The 22205-nt window shown below is 40.9% G+C and overlaps 1 protein-coding gene across 1 annotated transcript in view; it reads right to left on the reverse strand.

Moving 5' to 3' along the window:
- LOC129098771 (paralemmin-2-like) overlaps positions 1 to 19498 on the reverse strand; it is a 28118-nt gene extending 8620 nt beyond the window's left edge. Inside the window, exons 1-2 of the mRNA XM_054607874.1 lie at positions 19408 to 19498; positions 178 to 230 (exon numbers count right to left, since the gene is read on the reverse strand). Coding sequence (XP_054463849.1) covers positions 178 to 222 — 45 coding nt within the window. The 5' untranslated portion in view covers positions 223 to 230; positions 19408 to 19498. The remainder of the gene's footprint in view (positions 1 to 177; positions 231 to 19407) is intronic.
- Between the last annotated feature and the right edge of the window lie 2707 nt (positions 19499 to 22205).

Here is a 22205-nt window from a genome sequence, read left to right on the forward strand (position 1 = left end):
GCTCACTTCGGGCAGTGCGGATCAAGCGAGACCGTTCCACTGAAGTGACATAAGACAACGATGGCGTGGTGAGATTATTTTTGACACGAGGTGAAAGTCCAAGTTGGTTGAAGGCAGACTGAAGTGGACAGTCAAAGGGCAAAAGTAAAGACACAAGTAGAAGAATGACATTCTCACCGCTATGGCTTGCAGCCTTTGTTGGTACTTCTCTGCCTCGTCCATGGCGGGCACTAAAAGACATGAAATAGAAATATGAAGTTGTTAAGTACACATGAGGGAGCAATACTACATATTCTAAGTACACTAAATGGGGTAACCTAAATACTGTTAGTGTTTGTTTTACATTAAGCTTTGATTAAATAAACCACAAACAGCCCAACAGACACAACAGTAATGTATCACACTGGTCTCCACAAGCAGCTGCATGTTTAGAAGAGAAAAATAGAAATCCAATTCAATAGCTGAAATGGAATTTCAAACATCTTGTTGCTTGGTTATTTTTATATTTTTATCCCTGCTAGGGGTGGGGCTCGAGGGATGGCCACGTCTGTTTTGTTTATTGGTCCACCGCTTTGGTCCAGACTGAAATATCTCAACAACTACTGGATGGATTATGATGCAATTTTGTACCAACATTCATGGTCCCCAGAGCATGAATCAGACGTTCATGTCTGGCTACAGATGATTTGTAGTTACTTTGGTGATACTTTAATCCTCCACTTTCAACTTTCATGGTAGTAGGTTATGTCTTCGGTCTGTTTTGTTTGTCCAGGATTGTGGAAAAACTACCGGGCCGATTTTATTGGAACTTGGTGGAAGGGTTTAGCATGGAGCCAAGGAAGAACCAATTCAATTTTGTAAGCAGATCAGCATCACAGGGCGCATACTCAAATTATTTTTCAATTATGGAAACGTAATTGCCGGAGGTCTGTGCTCACCGAATGCCCTTCTAGATACCTACGGCAAAAATGTGTTTTGTTTTTCGGTTTGCTTGTCTGTTTGTCAACAGGGTTTTAGAAAACTACAGGCCTGATTTTTTTTTTATTAAACATGGAAGGGTGGTGCACGGGGAAAAGGAAGAACCCATTCAATTTGGAGCGGATCTGAAACCCAGGCCAGATACAGAAAAAAATGTTCACTTTCATTAACATTGCGACATGGTACATTTGGCCTTGGCGGAGGTCTGCGCATTCCATCTAGTTGGCTTGTTTTTTTTGTCTGTGCTCTCCTTCTACTTGACCTTCTAGTTGGCTTGTTTGTAGATTGTGGAAAAATTGCTGGCCCGACTTTTATGAAACTGGGTGGAAGAGTGTAGCTTGGGTCACAAATGTATAGTTTTATTCCTTTTTTCCCCAATTTAAAAAAAGTTGGCACTGCAGGTTTAACTTTAATGCAGAATTAACTAGAGTGCCGATGTTACTGGAAATGAAGGAAGAAGTACCAACCTGTGGCTCTTTGTGGTGTTTTTGTACCACAGTTGCGCTCCATGCCACAGAGGAATAAGATATAGTCGACTCTGTCTATGAGACAATACTTTTTTTGACAATCTGAAAAATACAGAACACCATCGGCTTGATCCTTTAAGAGGGTTCACACGATGATGAAGAAGTGCTGATTCACACCAGCTGATTAGGTGATCAATCCTGACAGAGTTCACAGACGAAGAGGAACAAACTTTGCCAGCATTCAGTATCTCGGAGCTGGTCGGCCCTCCACAATAACAAGGAGGCAAACACAAAGAATTATTGATTGATGGATGAGCAACAAAGAGACTCCACTGCACTACATAGATATATTGATCACTTCACACCCTGACTAAACCCTCGCAAAGAACCAGGCTCACGCGGTCTCAGTTTAGACATGTGGAGTGGGAGGGAGGGATGCAGCTGGAGATAGATGTAGCTCACATTCCTCACACATTTAACTTGCACTCAGAACTCTCCTTATGCGACCCAGGCAGTAAAGTGTACTTGAGCTCCACCTGCTGAAATCATGCCTTCATACCTGTGGCCCTGGTATTGGGGAAACAAAAGTAAAAGGAAATCAAAATGCTGAACAAATCAATTTTTTTAACCAAAGTTGTTATCTATTCAATTAGATTTTCTCCACAGGGACATTAGGATACGCACAGAAGCTTAATATATACGTAATGCTCCTTGGTTCATAATTCCTCCTGCATGCACATTACATCAAAGCTTCTCAATGCAGAGGGCCATCTCTTTGAAGTCAGCAGTCTAAGAAACCATGTGAGATGTATAAGACTTCACTGTTAATGACTGTTTGTTGGTTCTCCAGAGATGAGGGAGATGAGTCAACGAGCCTCTTCATTTCGCGTCTGGAAAATGAGGTGTTGGACTTTTGGTCTGTTTACTAAAAGTCCTTGTGGTAACTTCGAGCATGAAGACGGGAAAATATGGATCAGATATCACTGTGACCTCTGTGGGAATAAATATCACATCATAAGTTCTATGCAGGGGCTGAGTGACTATATTACAGTGCGATGCTGTGTGTCCTTTTAAAACAACGCAATGTCTACTTGTGACCCCTTGTCATATGTTAAAAAAGGTTCTCTGCACTGTGTTCATACGGCGGTAACAGCTGATCAGATCAGAACAATCGGAATCTTGTTTCTTTTCGAGGAGGTTTTCACACACAAGGAATTTGCTTTGGCGTGTTGGCGCATTAACATAAATAGAGAAAAATAAATGAAAAGTTAAAGATAACTAATAAAATTAAGAAACATAAATATAAAGTAGAAATAAATATACAAATATGAAGAAATACTGTAAAATAATATGTAAAATACATCTGAATTGAAAGAGCTGCACAGCTTTTAGAACTGGTAGTTTTGTGCAAAAATGTGCAAAATTGTCAGAGGAATGTGGAAAGGATCAATCAAGTGTAAACAAATATGTAATGTACAGAATATGTGCCATAATGTGACGCATATAAACAGATTAAGGACATTAATGTAACGTGTAGTGTAACTCTTAAAAGCGGTCACAAGGCCTGAAGCTGGCTCTTAAGGCATCCCATGGTGCAACAGCACCCACTTTGGAAATCACAGTACTAGCCTGTTATATTGCACATTTATATTACATTCCATGAAGTACATAATACCGGTTCATTGTTCATATTGTACATTAACTGTATGAATACTAATTGCATTCATACAGTTAATCTCCATATTGGCACATTATTCAGTCTGTGTTCACCGTTTAGAATCATTCTTTTATATTTATACACATCTCCATGCACTTTGCTGCTGTTTGAATTTCCAGTTAGTTGCTAAGCTGCCTTTTTGTCGTCTCCGTTGACTTTGCACAATGACAATAAAATTAAAATCCCCCAAAATCTGGAAGAAAGCCTTCCCCAGAAGAGCGCAGGCTGTTACAGCAGCAACTTGATACTTACAGTTCTGGAATTACACGTTCAAGGATTTCACATTGGAGAGGACATAAAAGGTAGAAGTCAAAGCGGAGCCGGAGATACAGAGTAGCAGTAGTGACAATACGACAGTGTACTTTATAGTAACACTGACAGAACTTTGTCACGGAGAGTCGAGCGAAGTTGATGCTCAGAAAGCACAGCGGAGATCAAAGGAAACGCAAAAGATCAAGACAAATTAGATCCGTGACATACGACGACATCCACGGAGTCCCACAGGTGGGAAGAGTGCCGTGTTCTTAGCGACATGTGAAAGAGGAATAATGAGGAGCTGGGACTGTTCATGAAAGAGGAGCACCCCTGGGAGTTGAGCATGAGGAAAAGAAGCTCATCGAGAAGCACAAAGTCACAGATAACCCCCAGGAGGGAAACTGCTATCTCCTCATGACAGCGACCCTCAGCACATACATGCACACACGCATGTATAAAGTGAGAGGGGATATGGATATGATACTGTATATGTTGGATGTGTCGCCTGGAGGTTAATGAGATCAGAAGCGGTTTTGTTGGCAGTGTGGCCAGTGTTTCACAGACACCCTATATTCTCATGGCAGCCCTGAGGAAACAGGCTCATATGATGGACGTTAATCTTTTTAACTATCACTTCCTTTGGACACGCCGAGACGGTCAAACAACCCGATAGCCGAATGCCCCGAAGGGCAGCGGCTAACGCTGCTAAGAAGAAGTAGTCCGGAGCAATACAACAAAGAAAGGCAAACGGATGTGGACTGAATCCCGTAGAGGCTTGTGACCCAGGAGAAATCCCTCACGGTCACGGAAGTCTCTCCTTGCATCACGCACATGACTCACATTTAGAGCTGCAGCCGGTCAGGAGGCTGCTGATGTATTTTTATCACGTAAAATGAGTAGAGCAACCAGAAGAGATGCTACAGCTGTTTATTTTTGTTGAGAGATTTTAAAAACAAGACAAGCTTACAAATCATTGGTTTATAATTTGCATATCTTGAAAACTCATCGTACGATCTACTTCACACTTGGTCGGTATATCTCTGGGGATCCACCATTGGAAGTGCAGTGTAGACGTTTGTGCAATTTGGACACCTGACACGTTTAGTATGAATCGACTATGACTAAAGACTAGAACCACACTCTGTGGAGCAGCGGGGTGGGGCTTCACGGTTCTGCTGACTGAAGGTGGAGATGCATCAAATCCGTTGACGTATGGAAGTTGACGGATCCCATTCATTTTTATGGATATCAAGAGAGCTGGCCACGCTACATCTACATTTGCATAATCACGACAAAACCTCAACTTTATGCAAATTTGGTCGGTCCATTGCAAGGAACAGGCTCGCAAAACTCATATCAAACAGTCGAACTAGGGCTAAAAATGAATTAATATTCCGTTACTGCACTGCCTATTTCTCGCCTCAGAAACACATTTTAGTGTACTGTTTAGCTCTAAAATGAGAGCGTTTGTTACCCGGCCGCCATGCTGAAAATAGTCGTGCCAGAACCAAGCTTTGACCCCCTCTGTCGGAGCAAGCTGGATTGTTTGAGATTTTGTTGCCTCTTTACGTTTGTTGGCTGGGATTTCTTTTTTGTCTCTATATCTAATATCAAATTTTTATATAACTCACCCATCTACAATATATTGAGGCGTCTATGACTATGACCAATGCCATTTGGGCCTGTTAAAATAATGATTCCTTCCTTCTAGAAATGACCTAACATATTGTGGTGGAAATGAATTTGTAAATGACAGTTAATAGACATTTGAAACAATTTCAGTTACTCAGTCTAAAGTGGCGCCCTTCATACAAGCTACTGCTTTCAAACATTATACAGTGAATAACAATGCTTCTCTTCTGATAAAATGGATATGAAGGACATGCACCTGATTTACATTTTAAAAATTAGCAAAGTAGGGAATGCCCGTGTCTCATTTATGAACACAGTCCAGTAAACCATGGACTTCAAAAAGAATTCCTCTCACCATTGAAAAACAGATGCAAAAATCCTTCACCTTCTAAGTCTGCTGTCTCTACCTCTACTGGTTATGTTCTTTTCACACAGACTTTTCTATATAAAGATAAATGGAAGCTGCTTGTAACAAGTGAAATGTTTACTGAGGCTTCTGATGCACACAGTTAAAAGTGCACAAAGAGCAGAAGAACATAACCGTGTGTACTGCAACAAGCAGATAGGTAAGAAAGAAGCATTCTGCGCCAGGAAAAACACAGATTTCAAAGTCCGTATAACTTAAAGGAGGGGCGGCATCGCATCTCCTCCAACCTTATCTTCTCCCAGGGGGTTCAAAATGCCCTTTTACAGCTGTCACTTCCTTGCTAACGCACGACTCACTGTTTTGGTCTGGCGAGAAGCGACGAGAGTGGGTGTAAAGTGTACGAGCATCGGTGGTACACAAGAGCTGAGGCACTGTCTGCTTCTGGTTTTAAAAAGTACAATTATAACAGAAGTATATTTATCTCAAGAAGTGGGAAAAAAACGATAGTATGATGAGAAAAACAATCTTCAGAGAAGCAGGATCCTGTAAAAAATGTCAGTTAGGAGGCAGAAATAAATATTTTATTCTGTTTCAACATATTGAAAAGCAAAAACTGACTTTTGTTCTGTAATTATTTGACAACACAAGCACAAATGTGTCGGCAAAGTCTGTCTGAGCCAGGCATGCCGTGCTCATGAGCCAAGCTAATGTTGACATAAAATTGTGGATAACATGTCTGTGACATCTGCAATACCCCCTCTCACCAAGCACAAGACAATTTGCCCGGTTACATTTGAGCACAATGTGATTGCCAAGAGAATAGGTAACATTAGCATTAGCTCAAGTTTTCGGCACAACGATTACTTTTTATAAAAAAAGATTCTGAAGTTTGATCACGCGATTTTCACCTTCGAGTATCCCCGGAATTGCCAATCGGATTTTTATATATATATATAAAAACGGTTAGCTCTGTTGTTATGACTGTCCTCTCCCACTTTTTGTAAAATCAGTTTTGATTTAAAAATCCTCCGGTGTGCACCAGGCACGAATGGTAAGAAAGTATAAAAGGGGCTGAAAACGAGATCGGGTGCATCTCAACATGGGGACGGCTGAGCTTCAAATAGCGCAAGCAACAGCAAAAGTGCTGACAGAGCTAACACTGTTTACGGTTCAGCTGTAAGCACCATATGAGCGCAGTGCAAAGCGGCTAGCGAGCTAGCACATGGTTTCACTGCTAGAACACGCAGACGTTGTGGCTAAATCAACTGAGAAGGGAGAAACTCAGATAAAAACACACACAGAGGGAGAGTTACTTCATCTCTGCCCAGGTATACTTTACTATACTATATCTTCACATAGCAAACAGTTACTGTTGCATCTAAAAGGAGACAGTAACACAAGAAAATGGCACAAAGGGCAATGCGGTCATGTTTTATACCACAGTGATACAGAGAATATTGTGTTTGGCACAAAAACAAATTTGACTGTTTTTGTCGGGTGAGTAAGTGAGTTTTAGCGTCATGTCCACGGGGGATGTCATTTGTCTGATGTAGGAGGAAACTGAGTGGCAGTAATTCACTGCATTCTTGTGAGGCTACATATCTTCTGCTCATCATCCAGCGTGTTTGTGTGTCGCCATCAGTTTATCTCTACATTTACCTCCTTCTCATGCAGGTACTAGCGCTCCTCGTCTCGTTAAATGTGAACACAGGACCTCGTCTACTGTCAGATGGGTATATTTGTCTAGACTTGTCATCTTGTGGCGAATATTGCCAGCCATCATGTTTGTCTCCTTCCTTTCAAAGGCCTGCGTGCGGCCCGATGTCAGTGTGACTTACTTCATCATTGGCTCAAATCAGCATCAAAAGCGCCGGCAGACGGGCGGGCCCCGCCTTAGATGGAGGCTGTGTGCTCGGTCGCCTTCGTTGGTCTGAGCGGCTCCGTCAAGCACTTGTTAATTAGAAAGAAGGGACCCCCGTTCTTCCCAGCAGGGTGAACGGCGCCCTGTGCAGCCTTCAGTGTTGAACCCCTCCCTTCTCCTCAAAGAACAGATCAGTGAAATGGGGTGTTGCTCACTGTTGCACACACGATGGGCTGAGCACATTTCTCGCTCTCTCTTGTTTTCACTCGCTCCCCCGTGCACACTACGACTGTCTCCAAGCGCTCCTCAGTGCACATGCTTCGATGCTCTGATGCTCTCTCTCTGTTTTGCTAGAAAGAAATATGACGTGATATTTAGAATGTGTCTGCAAGCGTCAGTACAGAGCTGGGGAGCAGCTGTGGGATTGTCGAACCTGGTGATCAGTAGTATTAAGGACAAAATATGGATGGATGGAAAATGAATGCATACATTATTTCCCACACATAAACTAGTATTTATTAACATAGTCACTGTATAAACAGTCACTCCAACAGCAGTTTGACAGTCCACACACTGCCTCCCTCGTTTTTTGGCAGTCGTCATCTTGGTTTTTGCCACCTTTGTTTTTGGTTTTTCGCGATTTGAATCTTGGTTGGTTTTTGACAATAGCCATCTTGGTTTCTGACAGTTGCCATCTTGGTTTTTTCGGCTGCTAAAGGACAGACCTCAGCATGTTTGTGTGTGTGGTGCAAGAGCCTGCACACTTAACGTTGCATGACAGTGTGCTAAAGTGGCGCCGTCATAACTGCACTCCCTCTCTCTGTGTCACCTCAGGGAGGCCATTATTCAAACAGTGCCACAGTCACATTTCTACTAACCGCGACAAATCGAGCTCGGTGCAATAAGTGAACCAATATAAAGATAATGAGCGTTTACTTGTGTGTGTGAACAGATTAATTCAACACTATGAAATGTGCTCATGAAGCTAATACATCTGAGGAATTGGCTCGAGGAATTATTCTTTTCTGTTGCCACATGCCTGTTTTACTCAAACTGTAAACTCTCAAAATGTGCATCGACATCTTTTTCTGGCTCTTAGTCTCCTAAAATAAACCCTGGCTTGGCTTCGGTCAGAAGAAGCTGACCTCTGTAGGACTGGGAGAATCTGAAATGTCGGGTCGAGTATTTACAAGCCTCCTAATCCCTTTGCCCCCACTGCTCAGTCCTTTTGTTGGATTCAGCTGAGCTCTCTGGATGCACCACTACAGCTGGGAGAACTCTGCAGTCCAGGCTTGGCTGTCACATTATTACTCACACAACAGCATGTTCATTTGCTTTCAATTGATATCAAAGCAAACAATCAATACACAATGTTGCGGAAAATGAATACTGACAGAGATCATCATTCATATATATATTTATAGCATTGCTATAAAACAAAGCTGTGATGTAGCATTCCTTCTAGCTGCCATCCAATCAAGCTAAAACAACAATTCTGATCAATGTTTAGTAATAATACATCAATAATAGTAATTGCCATGTGGATGATGACTAGAGATGATGGAGAGAGTATCAAAAGGATATACTATCGATACTAGTACTCTTATCAATACTGCTTATGGTTTCGGTTACTTATCAATACTCTTATCGGTTCTTTTTAATTATTTCGTTAGAGAAAGAAAAGACAATTGATTAAAAAAAGAATCAACATTGGTTTATTATTCTTGTATGAAAACAAAAAGTGTTTCTTTAGCAGCAATACAAGAAGTTCGGATATGTTTAAAATACACTTGCAGCTAAACAGTTAGTTAAGTGATTAGCTTTCATTTATTAGCCTATTCTTATGATGAAACTCTGTACGGCATTGCTAACGTTACCTGCAGTTGAGGAGGATGGAAAGCTGCTCTCCAAACAGATGAAAACTGTGCATTTCTGTAGATTTATGTTCTGCTCGTTGGCCAAAAGTTTTGATAAACTGATGGTATTTCCTCTCTTACTTGTGAGAGTTTTATTGCATTTGTGAAAACGAGAGTCAGCATCTACTGGAGTGGAATGTAGACACACTTTGGATCTTTTTGTTTCTCTTTGCCACTATGTGTGTCTCAGGCTGTACTGAGAGGGATTCACTGTGTGTATCAGAGTAACGCACAACTCCGCCACTCGTGCAAATAAGTTGCGACGCTGCAATTTTTGGTGGAGATCTCACTTCGGAACTTTAAAGAACCGAAAGCAGAACAGTTAACCCCAGACCTTATCATTACTCTGGATTTTTACCAATTCAGAACAGTTTCGATGGCTTCCCTAATGATGACATAAAAACTTATATATATATCTTAATATATCTACACACTAAAAAGCTGCGGTAGAATCAAACTTTTAAGTAGCCTACATCTACACTGGCACGCACAGAGGGATGAGGAGAGGAGACCCTGAGCACGGATAGAGGGACGTCTGCATCGTCAACAAGAGCCCTTAAAGCAGCACTCAAGGACTCATCATGACACATTTTTTGAAAAAGATTACGTGTGGTAAGCCTACGAGTGTGTGATGAAAGAATTTAGCGTTTCCCTTTACATAAATAAAAACATTGCCACTATAAATTGGTTCATAACAATTTACCACAATTCAGTACATTTCTGTTGTGAACCCACCTATGTAGGCGCATTTTACCATCTTAATTACAAGCCTTTTAAATAGCAGAAAAATACTGTGCCATTAACATAAGACCAGGTTTTTATTGGTCAATGGCGCAATCGCTTTCTGTTGCCTCTAGATTGCAATGCTCTATTAAGACCATAACGCCCATTGGTGCACAGACCATTTGCTACTAACACAACGACGGCATTGGTCTGAAACTATGTCGGATTGAACATCTGCAAAGACGTTCTATCCAACGTCTTTACATTTGGCTGGGCCGATCTCATGGAAATGACTGCATCAATGGAAATCTGCAAAATTCAAAATACCAATAATATTTTCAATCAGAGAGAGGGAAAGAGTAAGGTATAAGGGAGGCCTTGTGTCTGGTTTTGCCCAGGGCCCCCAAAATCACTAAATCCACCCCTGCAAAGAGCACATAAAGCTTGTGGCAAAAGTTAACTGTACACAACATAATCTTCTGTTTACATCGTCCACAGCTTTTGTTGTCATATGTCAAGGTGTCTTTGCTTGAACAGAACTAAAGCTCTCGGAGTCATCTCAGCTTTAATCATCTTCCATTCGCTTGCTGCTGAACAAAGCCGATCTTAGGGCTAAGACGCTCAAAGCCTACAGTGCCTCTCTGCGGGATATTTTCCCCTCCTGTTGAAGGAAATCAAAGAGCCGCTGCAGCCTACATTTTACGATCGCACACAGGCAATCGCCCACATTCTTCAAAGGAACCATATGATTTCACCAAATGTGCACACGCTGATCTACCCACGAAGGCAGCCAGAGGGACGCGGCATGCTGACTTCGGCATGCTGGCACTTCGGCATGCAACGAGCTTGATAGAGACATGACACACATGAGGGGCAATAACGCAGAATTCTCTCTCTCTCTCTCTCTGTCCTCGCAACCCCAGCTACAGATTGAGCTCTGTCTTACTCTATCTGGCAGCGCTGCTTAATTCTTGTTAATTCAACATGGGAAACGGAGCCCTGGGGGCACACACACACACACACACACACACGCAGATATCTGATCTGAAGGAATGTGTCTGTACGTATTGTGCTGCAGGCTGCCTGTGAGCTAAATCCACATACAGCAGCAATGGCTCCCGGCAGAGAGATAAACAGGAGGCCCCTATTTAAGCTCAACAACACTCCTCTGTTTCCTATTTACTTCATGTCCACGTTGGAGGCTGCCCTTCCTCTCCTCTGCCCTTCACGTGTCCCCTGAGAGAGGGGAGGCAGGGATCAGATGTTCCAAGAGCACAGATATAATGGGTTCACATTGAATGAAAAATGGATAACCTTTCAGCAAAGGTCAATATATATGGCGCTAATTGCAGTTTTAAAGGGGATTAAAAGGAGCATATAACAAGCATGTGATGGCACATTAACTTGCATATGCTCCACGTTTAAGTTTGACAGCATTGTATGATGATCAGGGGCTGTAGAGGGTTGTTACTTTCATACAGATAATCTATAAAAGTAAATATTTAGTCCACTTATTTGAAGTCCAGTTACTCATTTAACGAAGTTACATCATCATCAAGTTGCACTGCACTTGAATCAGCCTTGAAGCACTCCACTTTTCGCTCTGTGATTCAGTGGAACATTTATGGATTTAATTGTTGGTTTTGCCCGAAGCAAACATATTATTGTACCAGGAAGAAAGTAGACATTTGTGTTATCACAAAAATGCCTTTAAAGGATGCTGCTAGCTAACAAGCTATCGCTTTGTGACCGAATCAGAGTGAACTGTGGACTGCTGAGGTCACCTGCTAATGAATGTGAAAGTCTTCTAAACTGATTATTATAGAGAAACCCTGATAAACATATATATGCTTTTAAAAGTAGATGTGAAAGTTTAAAGTTAATTAAACCTGTAAAAAATGTTTTAAGGGGACAGTGGAAACAAGTTGGAATCACAACATTGACAGATCTTTTTAAGTTTACACATTCATTTACACATCCAGCAGTTATGGATTATGATTTTTTGGGAGTCATGCTTCTGGACATTTAATGAATGAAGTTTGGCCCCTACTCCGTGAGCGAAGTATTTGTCTCTTTAGCTGCTTAATGCTCCCCTACTTTCACCTCCTAATCGCTAACTTTAGCAGTATGCTGTTTGGTGCTGAGCAGGTGGTGAACAGTTGTTTTTTAAGAGCTTTTTTACTGAAAAAGGCTGCCTGCTTTTGCAGAAAACGATGCCATGACACTTGTGAGAGAGAACCACAACGGTAAAGTTGCAGGTCGGACAGCTAAACAATAGGACTGGACATCACATGGATATTATATAGATATCTTCCTAAATTTTTGAAATCGTAACATTGCGTGTCATTTTACCAGACTGATTTCCCCACTTAAGTCTTTATTTCCACATTACTGATGACTATTTATTAAAAATCTTATTGTGTTAATATTTTTAATTGTGGTATCAAAAATATTGTGATATTTGAGTTTCACTATATCGCCAAGCCCTACTAAACAATGGGCTGAAGCTCAATATAAAGCTCTGATGAGCTGAGGAGGCCTGCTAATTAAGCTGATAATCCTATGTAGGTTCATCACTACGAGCAATCCCCTTCACATCGTCATTTGATTTGTTACTTTAAAAATATAGATTATGACTGCTTTAAGACTTCACTCCTGGTTGATATGGCAACACCTTTGGTTACTAATAAAGGTCCCAGAGTTCGGCTCGAAACACATTTCACATCTTTTTTTAATTACTCTTCCTCTGCCAAACGCTTAGCTCCAGCTGACGTCTGTTGCATTTGTGAAATTAGTTTTTTGCCTTGTGAAGTCCTGTATGTTTATGCACTGTTTCAAACGCAATTATAGAATCCTGTAGAATAGAGGTGGACGCTGCCAGTTACGCTCAAAATTATAGAGGCAGATAAAGAGTGAAAACACACTAAAGGGATGTTCCTGAGCTGCATTACAAAACCAATAACTTTATGGATCTTGACAAAGAAAAAAAAAATCAGACTAAAGTGTAAGCAAGTTTCTGTAAATAATAATAAGAAATAATGTGACACTACAATTCCAGTGTCCATTCACATTTTACATTTCCCTTTGAGAGGTTTTTGATTTTTCCAGGAAAGTATTGTTATGCCTGCCACAGTACCAGTTGAGTAAATAATACTGATATTCACTCAAAGTATGTATTTTTTTCTTCTTTTGGATTGTTAGAAATATGATCCTTTATATCTAGCGTCAGTTGGCAATAAAATGGGAAAAAGGGAAAACTATTTTAGGCAATAGCAAAGATATTTTTGGCCTCTGCTGATGCACTTTCTTTAAATAGCCCTCTGTGGCTGTGTTCCTAATATCACTTCATATTTCTACTTCATTTATATTCCCACTTCATTTAATCTGCTCTGCTTCGTTTTTAAAGATGTAAGACAGTCTACCACTGAGCACGCTTTTACAGCCTTAACCTGGGATCCATTTAAGAAAATGATCTCACTCCTTGGTCCCCGAGCTCATTAAAACATACAAATAGCTGGCAACTGGCTTGACCCATTTTTGGGATCCAGACTTGGTATAAATACTGATCTAAAGAGACACTAGGTGTTGCAGAGGGGTAATCCAGTTAAAGGTTTAATAAGGTTAATTAAATGTAAGGGGGAAGAACAAACTATCATAACTCAATCATAATTTGCAAATGGAAATTATCTCCATGGCCATTATATATTTAGTAGACTGAATGTGTATTATAATAATGTGTTTTTCTCTTCAAGTGGACAACAGTCTTTGGTGGAGAAATATGTTAATATGTGCTTTAAACAAATGTTAAGGGCTGCATCTAACAATTATTTTCATTACTGATTATCTGCAGATCATTTTCTAGATCAACGGATTAACAGTTTTCTATGGACTAATATCACTACTTTCTGACATTTTATAGACCAGTTTGTCAAGGTCCAAGATCATGTCTTAAAATGTCTTTTTTCGTCAGTCCAAAACCCATAGACATCCAGTTTAATATGATTTTGAAAATGAGAAAAGCTGTAAATTTAGCATGAAAAAAAAACTTTATCGATTTTCAAACAATTGCCGATTATTTTTATTTATTAAATAATTTATTAGCCGACTTATTGTTTCAGCTCAACAAATGTCTTGCTGTCTATAAGTAATCCCATTCTTTAGCAGGTCAATACGGAGTTCCTCAGGGGTCAATACTAGGTCCAATGTCTTACAGTTTGAACATGTAACCTCTAGGACACAAAATACAGACACATATTATCAGAGCTACACTGACTCCACACAGTTATACCCATTAATAAATAACTGGTTGAATAAATAACAGGCATAAAATATTGGATGGCCTACAACTCCTTGTAGCTCAGCCAGGACAAAACCGAAGTTCTCGTCATTAGTGCTCAAAGAAGATATATGTTCCACACAGATCAGAAATTCTGGACCATGACCTTGTTTTCCAGAGCCCCGTCACTAGGATAACAATACTGGCCACAGTGCAGTTCTACATCATTTTTATCACTGAGCTGGAGTGGGCTCTGATTGCACATTCAACATCTGAATGGGTGGACAATGTTTCTAATAAATGTTGATTTATGAGGCCCTCTTTCACCATATCTGCACCGCAGGCTTCCCCCTCATATCTGGGTCACCTGATGAGAGAGTAATGGGTCTGTGGGACAGAAAGCCTCGTAAATTATGCAGAGTAAGAGAGCGGTAAAAGACAAAGAAAGACGTGAAGTATGATTGTGACAAGCAGCTAGGGAAAAGAGAGAGCTAGAGAGAGTGCCTGAGACTGTGAACCGTATTCTTTGTTGGTCTGTAACAAGTCTAAAAATTATGGCTTTGGAAAATAAAGCAAACTACAAAAATTAGGGCAGAGGTTTTGTGTCCCAGCGGTGCTATCCATCATGTTGCAAAGCTGATTCACGGGTCGGACACTGACAGCTCATTGTGTGCTGCAGGCCCCTGCAATGCTCTGGCCTTTTTTTTTGTCACGTCAGCCTGCGTCTACTTGAACCATTTTAAGCTACATGATGGACATCCACAGCCTGGGAGGTTTGGCTGGGACAGAACAGAAATCGGTGGGGAGGTAGAGCATTGTTAGGTTACTCAGTGCAAAACCGAGGGATACGTCAGTGTAATTGTCTGAGAAACTGCCAGCTTCCTAAACCCAGGAAATAACCCATCAGGGAAAAGCAGGGTGTAAAGGAGAGGTGATAATTGAGTTGATGACTGAGCATCACCATCGTAGACAGAAACCCACTTGAAACCCCCAGTTCAGATTAAATTACATCTGTTTTTTAAAGCCGCTTTGGCAACACATATTTATAGTAAATTGGGAGTTAAATTGGACTACACTGAACTGAACACACAGAACACTTTTCCCAAACGCATTAAACTCAATTTAATGTTGCCGTCCTGTCTCTGACAAAATATTTAAACAAGGAACACATTAGCCAGCATGGCTCTATTAATGACACTGTCTGTCTGTTGATCCACCACTTTGGTCCTGACTGAAATATCTCAACAACTAGTGAATGGAAATTTGTACAGACATGTACAGTAGGATCTACTGACTTTTGTGATCCCCTGATCTTTCCTCTAGCGCCACCATGTGGTCTACATTTGTTGTTATTGGTGAAATTATATTAAAACCACTGAACGGTGTGTCATGAACAAAAATGCTAAACGTTGAATCTGCCAAACATCAGCATTTGAGCTATCAGTTTGAGCAAGCCGCCGTGGCTGTAGTAGACTTTTGGTCTTGTTAAAACAGCTAGAGCCGTGCCCGTTAGTGAAGTGGCCCTTTTGATGACGTAGCTGTTTGGAGCGGGCTGAGTGCTTGGCTCCAGGTTTTGCTGCTTGCAGATTTGTTGTGTGTGTGTGTGTGTGTGTGTGTGTGTGTGTGTGTGTGTGTGTGTGTGTGTGTGTGTGTGTGTGTGTGTGTGTGTGTGTGTGTGTGTGTGTGTGTGTGTGTGTGTGTGTGTGTGTGTGTGTGTGTGTGTGTGTGTGTGTGTGTGTGTGTGTGTGTGTGTGTGAGCCTGTCTGGAGTGCTTGGCCGCTCGGTGCAGGCCCATTGTTTGGCTCCCAGAAGTGCTGCTTTTGGCGTTGTCGAGAACCGCTCATAGCTCGTTGACTCCAGGGAAGGGAATATCCAGCATCCCGTAGCAAAAGTGAACTTCAGTCAATGAGTGTAGACGACACGCTCGACTCAGTCAACAGAGCCTTGAAGCCCCCCTGAAGCGCCCTCACACACACACACCGCCGTTGGCTTGTTTGTTCATATTGAAAGCGTTGCGTGTTGTCCTTGGATGTCTATAACAATACACCGAACAGGTCAGAGGTAGATCGGACAGACAGGCCTCGAGATATGCGAACAAAATATATATGCAGAAAGATATTCCATGCTGAATAGTTAGATTTGGAGCTCTACTACAAAAGAAAACAAATATATGGTTGCATGATGGAATTTTTTCTGACGTTCTCAAGGAAGACATTCCAGCATTGGCAAAGGATGATTCAGCCATGATCCGCCCCAAAGGGAATATCATTTCTAATCCCCCATGAAAAGCAGGTATATAATTAGCTTTAATAAGACACTTTATGCCAGGTTTTAACTCATCACTCATCACTAGCACATTTATGGCAGATCTGAGTACTGTAATAACTGTCAAATATCACAGTCAAATATCAATTACACAAAGTGGGATGTAAGATTTATGGATATGTAAGGATATGGAAATCTGTAATGTGAAGAAAGCTGTTAAGAATAACACGCTAACAATAGCTAACCACGCTTCTACTGTCACCTCCTCCTCACCCTGTTGCTCACTGTACTTGACATTTTAGCCTCACAACCCCATCATGCACTTCAGTGTGCTTGGCCATCTACAACTAATCGTCCTTATAGATTAAAGAGCTGTGGGCACTTCAAAGCCTGATAGTTCAGATCCTTTATTTTCAGTAAGATGCCCGTTCAGAAGGTTTCCATGGTGACCTACAACCCTCCACCCCTACTCCGTGTCGCCAACGATTTGAAATGTCTGCGTAAAGAACCGACACGAAAGGAGCGTTTTTTTCTTTTTCTTTTAAAGATTATGCCCAGATGGAGTGTGAAGAACCATTCCCCTTCATCTCTCTCCATCTCCCACCCATCCTCTCTTCGTCCTCCGCCCCCACCGCTGCGTGTCCCACCTAATGAGGCGCTCCATTTCAGCATGTGGGTGTCTTTATAGCGAGTCACAGCCGCCTCGGGCGCCAAATCCTGATGCTTGTAACACTGTCAAAACCCCTTTGCGTGCTGCAGGTTTCACTGCGTCTCTCTCGCTCTCCGACGCTGGCAAACGGCTCTGACCTGCAGTCACATATAAATGCATACAGCCAAATGCATCAGTACACACTATTCTCAACAACCTGTACAGAATAAGACACCCTCTGTCCTGTGACCCTAGCTGCTGATAAGGAAAAGCTCCCCCGAAAAACTTTTTAACGGAGAAAAAAAAGACTCATGTCAGTCTACAACTCTCTTAGAGGATAACTTATTGCTTCCCTTACATTGGATCACCATGTAGAAACTCATCTTTGTGCATTTCATGAGTTTATAGTTATAGTTTTATCCTGAACTGGTGCGGTGTTTGGACTAACAATAATGTGACATGTGTATTTACAGAGCTAGCTTATCTCAGCTGATTGGCCCAATAGTGAAAGGTTGAATCTTTGAGCCTAGGCAAAATTATTTAAACTCAGTATCATATCTTTTTTATTTAATTTGTACAAAGACCAAAGTGTGAAAAAAAATAATATAGGAGTTGTGTGCTAGTTAGCAAATACAGGCTTCTAGCTGTCGCCTTGTATCCATCACAGGCGTTATGTACTTTTACTAAAGTAGGAGTTTAAATGTAAGACTTTAAGCTGTAACAGAGCAGTTTTTCCTTGTTGTATTACTTAAGTTCCTGTGAAGAAATCTTATGAATCAGTCTCAACTTAATACTGATGCCTCTATAAGACATACATAAGTTAACAAGACCATCTGCAAGAAGATGTGCTACTTATGTATAGTTATTCTTATTTCTTGCCATCGGCGCCACCGTGTGGGATTCCGACCAGATGAAATCCTGCAGGTTCAACAGAAACTCCTTCATCCCAGCAGGGCCTCAGACCCAGACCTACACTCGAAAGCTCCGGCGGCACGATGAGAAATCAGTGCTTGGAGGCAGCGTCTCCTCCTACAAAGGAGCACAGCTTCTTCCATCTGATCCACCAGTCCCCACTGGGAGCAAACATTGACACCATGCTGCTGGAGGCCCAGGCTGTATTGCTGGGCCCACTGGTAGGAAGGGAGGCCCGCGAGAACCAGAACCAGGACTGCGCAGAGCAGACTTCCAGACCTTGCTGCAGTAAAATGAGAGGTTTTCTAAAGGGACTTTGGTGCTCGGAAAAAACAACCACTTTTGTCCACAGGGGCCACCAAAATCAACACAAAATGAGTCTATAATCTCAACTCTATATAAAATTCTCAAATTTTTCAAACAAAAAATTAAGATAGAAAATGATTAGGTATCAGGTAATTTTGGATGAAATACAGAGTCACTATGTCATAGATAGGCTATGAAACTAAACGTAAGAAACTAGGTGGGGATGCATAAAATACACACATATCTTAGAGTGCCACGTCTTTTTCCATCAATGCCTCATTGCTGTCAGTATGGGCAACAAATTTAAGAATATTATTACCTGATGTAAAAAGCCACATGTGTAAGCATAATTTGGTCCCTGTGTCCCAACCACACATGAATTTTTCCTAATCCCGATTTTCACTTATTTCCCACTTAATATCACCATTAAACTGACACTTCAGATGGATCAGCACACATCTAGAGAGTTAGAGGGAACCGTGCCACACGGGTGGCAGCAGGTACGAGGTACGATGACAGTGATGCTGATAGGTGGTGGTGGTGGTTTGCAGACAGCGTGTCCCTACAGCAACCTGTCTGCTTAACAGTTGGATCAAATTAACTCTGACTGCTGCCATGGACTGAGGACTTTTCTTGTTAGTGGAGTGTCCACTGGTGATGATGATGATGATGATGATGATGATGCATTGGAAGTCACCCAGAAATTACCTGTGTGGTCTGGACTGCGTTCAAAACAGCTATTTTTTGGTTGTTGCACAGCAGTCTTGCATCTGTACAATAATATACATAAATGTTCATTGGACTCCATTGCACACATATTCCCTTTTCATACTGAACACACTGTTACTTCCCATCTCTTAACTTTTTAGAGTTCAATTTATTACTGAAGCAGGTTGTGAGTTTGAATCGCAGTATTGTAGCTGCTTCCTCCATACATTTCCCAGGAGGCACGAATCCATTGGAAAAAAATAGACCAGAGGTTTGAATAGTGAGTTTTTCTGTGCTTGTTTTTGGAAGTAGAGGAAATTCACACAATAATTGGTTGCTAAGCAGTGATAAGTAACAATGAATAAAGCGTCTTACCTTTCACAACTTGCAGGAGGTAGAGTCCCCAGCAACGAAATAGGAAATGTTCAGTTTTTACAGGCAGACTGCTCACTGCGTCACTCTGGGGCTTTTTTAGAGGGACTTTTGGAGCCCAAACTGACCGTAAATTCACAGACTGAGAGGTGGGAGTGACTTTAGCCTTGTGTGTGTGTGTGTGTGTGTGTGTGTGTGTGTGTGTGTGTGTGTGTGTGTGTGTGTGTGTGTGTGTGTGTGTGTGTGTGTGTGTGTGTGTGTGTGTGTGTGTGTGTGTGTGTGTGTGTGTGTGTGTGTGTGTGCTCTCTGGACTACGAACTCACACTCCCCCTAAAGTAGCAGGGAAAACAACGAACCTCCCCCCTCTAACTTTGGACCAATCACAGGCACGCTATCTCACTGAAGTCCCTGTCATAGGCCGCTGAAACGACTGACAGGCTTCATAGCTGGTAAACCTTATGACACGTTCACTGCTACCCTGGAAATCTCAGTATTAGTAGCTGTCATAACTCTGCAGCAGGATAAAACTTGTGTGGTCAGGGGAATTGATATGACCTCTGCCAATCTGGGGTGTATCTTTCAGGTACAGTATTAGTTATTTCCTTTTTATACGAATGCAGTTTCTCTTGACTGTCACAATGAATAGGAAGAAAATGTGCAGCCTTGGCCCTGTAGTTGTCACCTTTAGGCCGATAATGAAACTGTTTGTTTTGATAGCAAAAGATACAGACAGTATTTACTCTTCATAAATTTACTAAAGAAAAACAGAATTTAAAACACCAGAACTATTGCTAGAATCTACCAAACTAACACCCACACACACAAAGGCCCAAAAATCTCTCTTTACTCTGATGTAATCTCCCATGCCATTTTTTCCTCATTGAGGTGAAAGTTGATGGAAAATCTACTAATAACGACTATTTTAGGACGTTGATTGAATGTTCACATTTAGACCAGATTTCACCGGGATTTTCAAAAGTGGATTTTTTCATTCTCTACATTGTGCTACTAATACTATATCGTCATTTTAGAGCCTTACTAAGAAACCACATCCATATTTCTCAGTTGAAAGCAAATCTTGCAAACCCCGGTGAAATATGGTCTAAACGTGAACATTTAATCAATGTTTTCACATAGTCGGTGAATAAACTTTCACTTTTGAAACACTTTCAAAATTCTTTTAACCATCACTGTATTTTAAACGTCTTTTCAACTTCAAAATGCTCACAGTAAAATATGTCGCAATTAAATACGTTTACAACAATTAAAAAGAATTATAACAATTAATTGGTATTTAGTAAGCAACAATATAAATATAACACGAACAATGTTCTTAAAATACAACTACAATGAAATTGAAAATACACTATTGTTTAATCCCCCTTTCCTTCTTTAGTGTCGTTGTCAAAGCCTCCCAGGAGCCGGTTTCAGATCGTCGGCCATATTTGAGATGGATATCTGTAAATAAAACAAGCATTCACTTATGAACCAGTTTTGAACGTCTTTTCACCGGTGACCATATATATATATTTTTTTATGTCTTTTCAACGGAAAGATTTCAATAAAAAGAGTTTCGAAAGCCAAACAACAATGTTCTGACTGTCTTCTTGTTTGTACATCAATTTGTTTTACTCACTTCTTCCCCATTTAAACTGTGTACAGCCCCACTTGCTTTCTGTCATATATTTTAGATGTAAAATAGCCTAAAAACTCACTTTATAACGTTGGGTTACAGCCACAGCCCATTTAAACAGTCGCCAACATTAACTTACAAACATGTTTATGTTTAGCTAAAAGCTAATGCTACGAGCTAGCAGCCTCGCCTGCATCTCGAGCAGCATAATATTATACTAATGGTGCTAATTTTGCTTTGTATAGTTGTAATCCAGTAGTTCAAGCACTTACAAAGTATGTACTTAGCGTGAAGACTCACGTTTATTACGTCAGCTTGTTCACTTCGCTCCGCAAGTCCGATAAAGTCTCCCGACCGACTTATAAGTCTCCCGACTTTCAAAGTTGTTATTCAGTCTGTGCCTAAGTTCCTGTGCATGCGTATTTAAGCAATAAGCACACATAATATTTAACATGAATATACAGACAGAATGTACACTTCTCCGTTACGATGTCCTGAGAGCATCTTGTTGGCAGCACAACATCTATAGTTCCATATTTCTGCCTTTTTATGTGAAATATTAAATGCGTTTAAATCACGATGCTGTGTAGATCACATTTCACCGACTAGTGTAATATGACTGGAGAAACTAGGTTCATAGTAACCAGTATCATCTCTCTTTCAACCTACAACTGAACAAATCAAAAACATTTTCAAACAATTGGTGTTTTGTGACGCGTTGATGTTGTAACCGCATTTTAGTCGGTTGAAAAGACGGCTAAGATGAGTCAAATTTGTGATTTTGGGCTGTATGTATTTACAGAAAAATGCTGAATTCATCAGAATGACAACATTTCCTCTTCAGTCAACTTTCTTTATCTGGACCAGCAGTCAGACTGCCTCAGACTTAAACAGTACCAAAGAAGACGTTAGAAGTTATATGGACAACATTTTGGCTGTTTTAAATGACGTATGTTGTGTTTAACCAAAGCTTAAATATGTGTCAAAATGCACAAAATGCTTCTTCCTATTTATAGACATTTTCTGTGGATGTCACGTTTTTTAAATATTTCATCCTTATGCCTGAACGTAGGAGTGACTGCCTCATATATATAACCATTAACATGCTTTAATGCACGTTCAGTTCTGCTATTAATATACAATCTCTTTATTTAAACATCTTACCTTT

Source organism: Anoplopoma fimbria, chromosome 11 (genome assembly GCF_027596085.1).
Source record: "Anoplopoma fimbria isolate UVic2021 breed Golden Eagle Sablefish chromosome 11, Afim_UVic_2022, whole genome shotgun sequence".
Classification (NCBI taxonomy): domain Eukaryota; kingdom Metazoa; phylum Chordata; class Actinopteri; order Perciformes; family Anoplopomatidae; genus Anoplopoma; species Anoplopoma fimbria.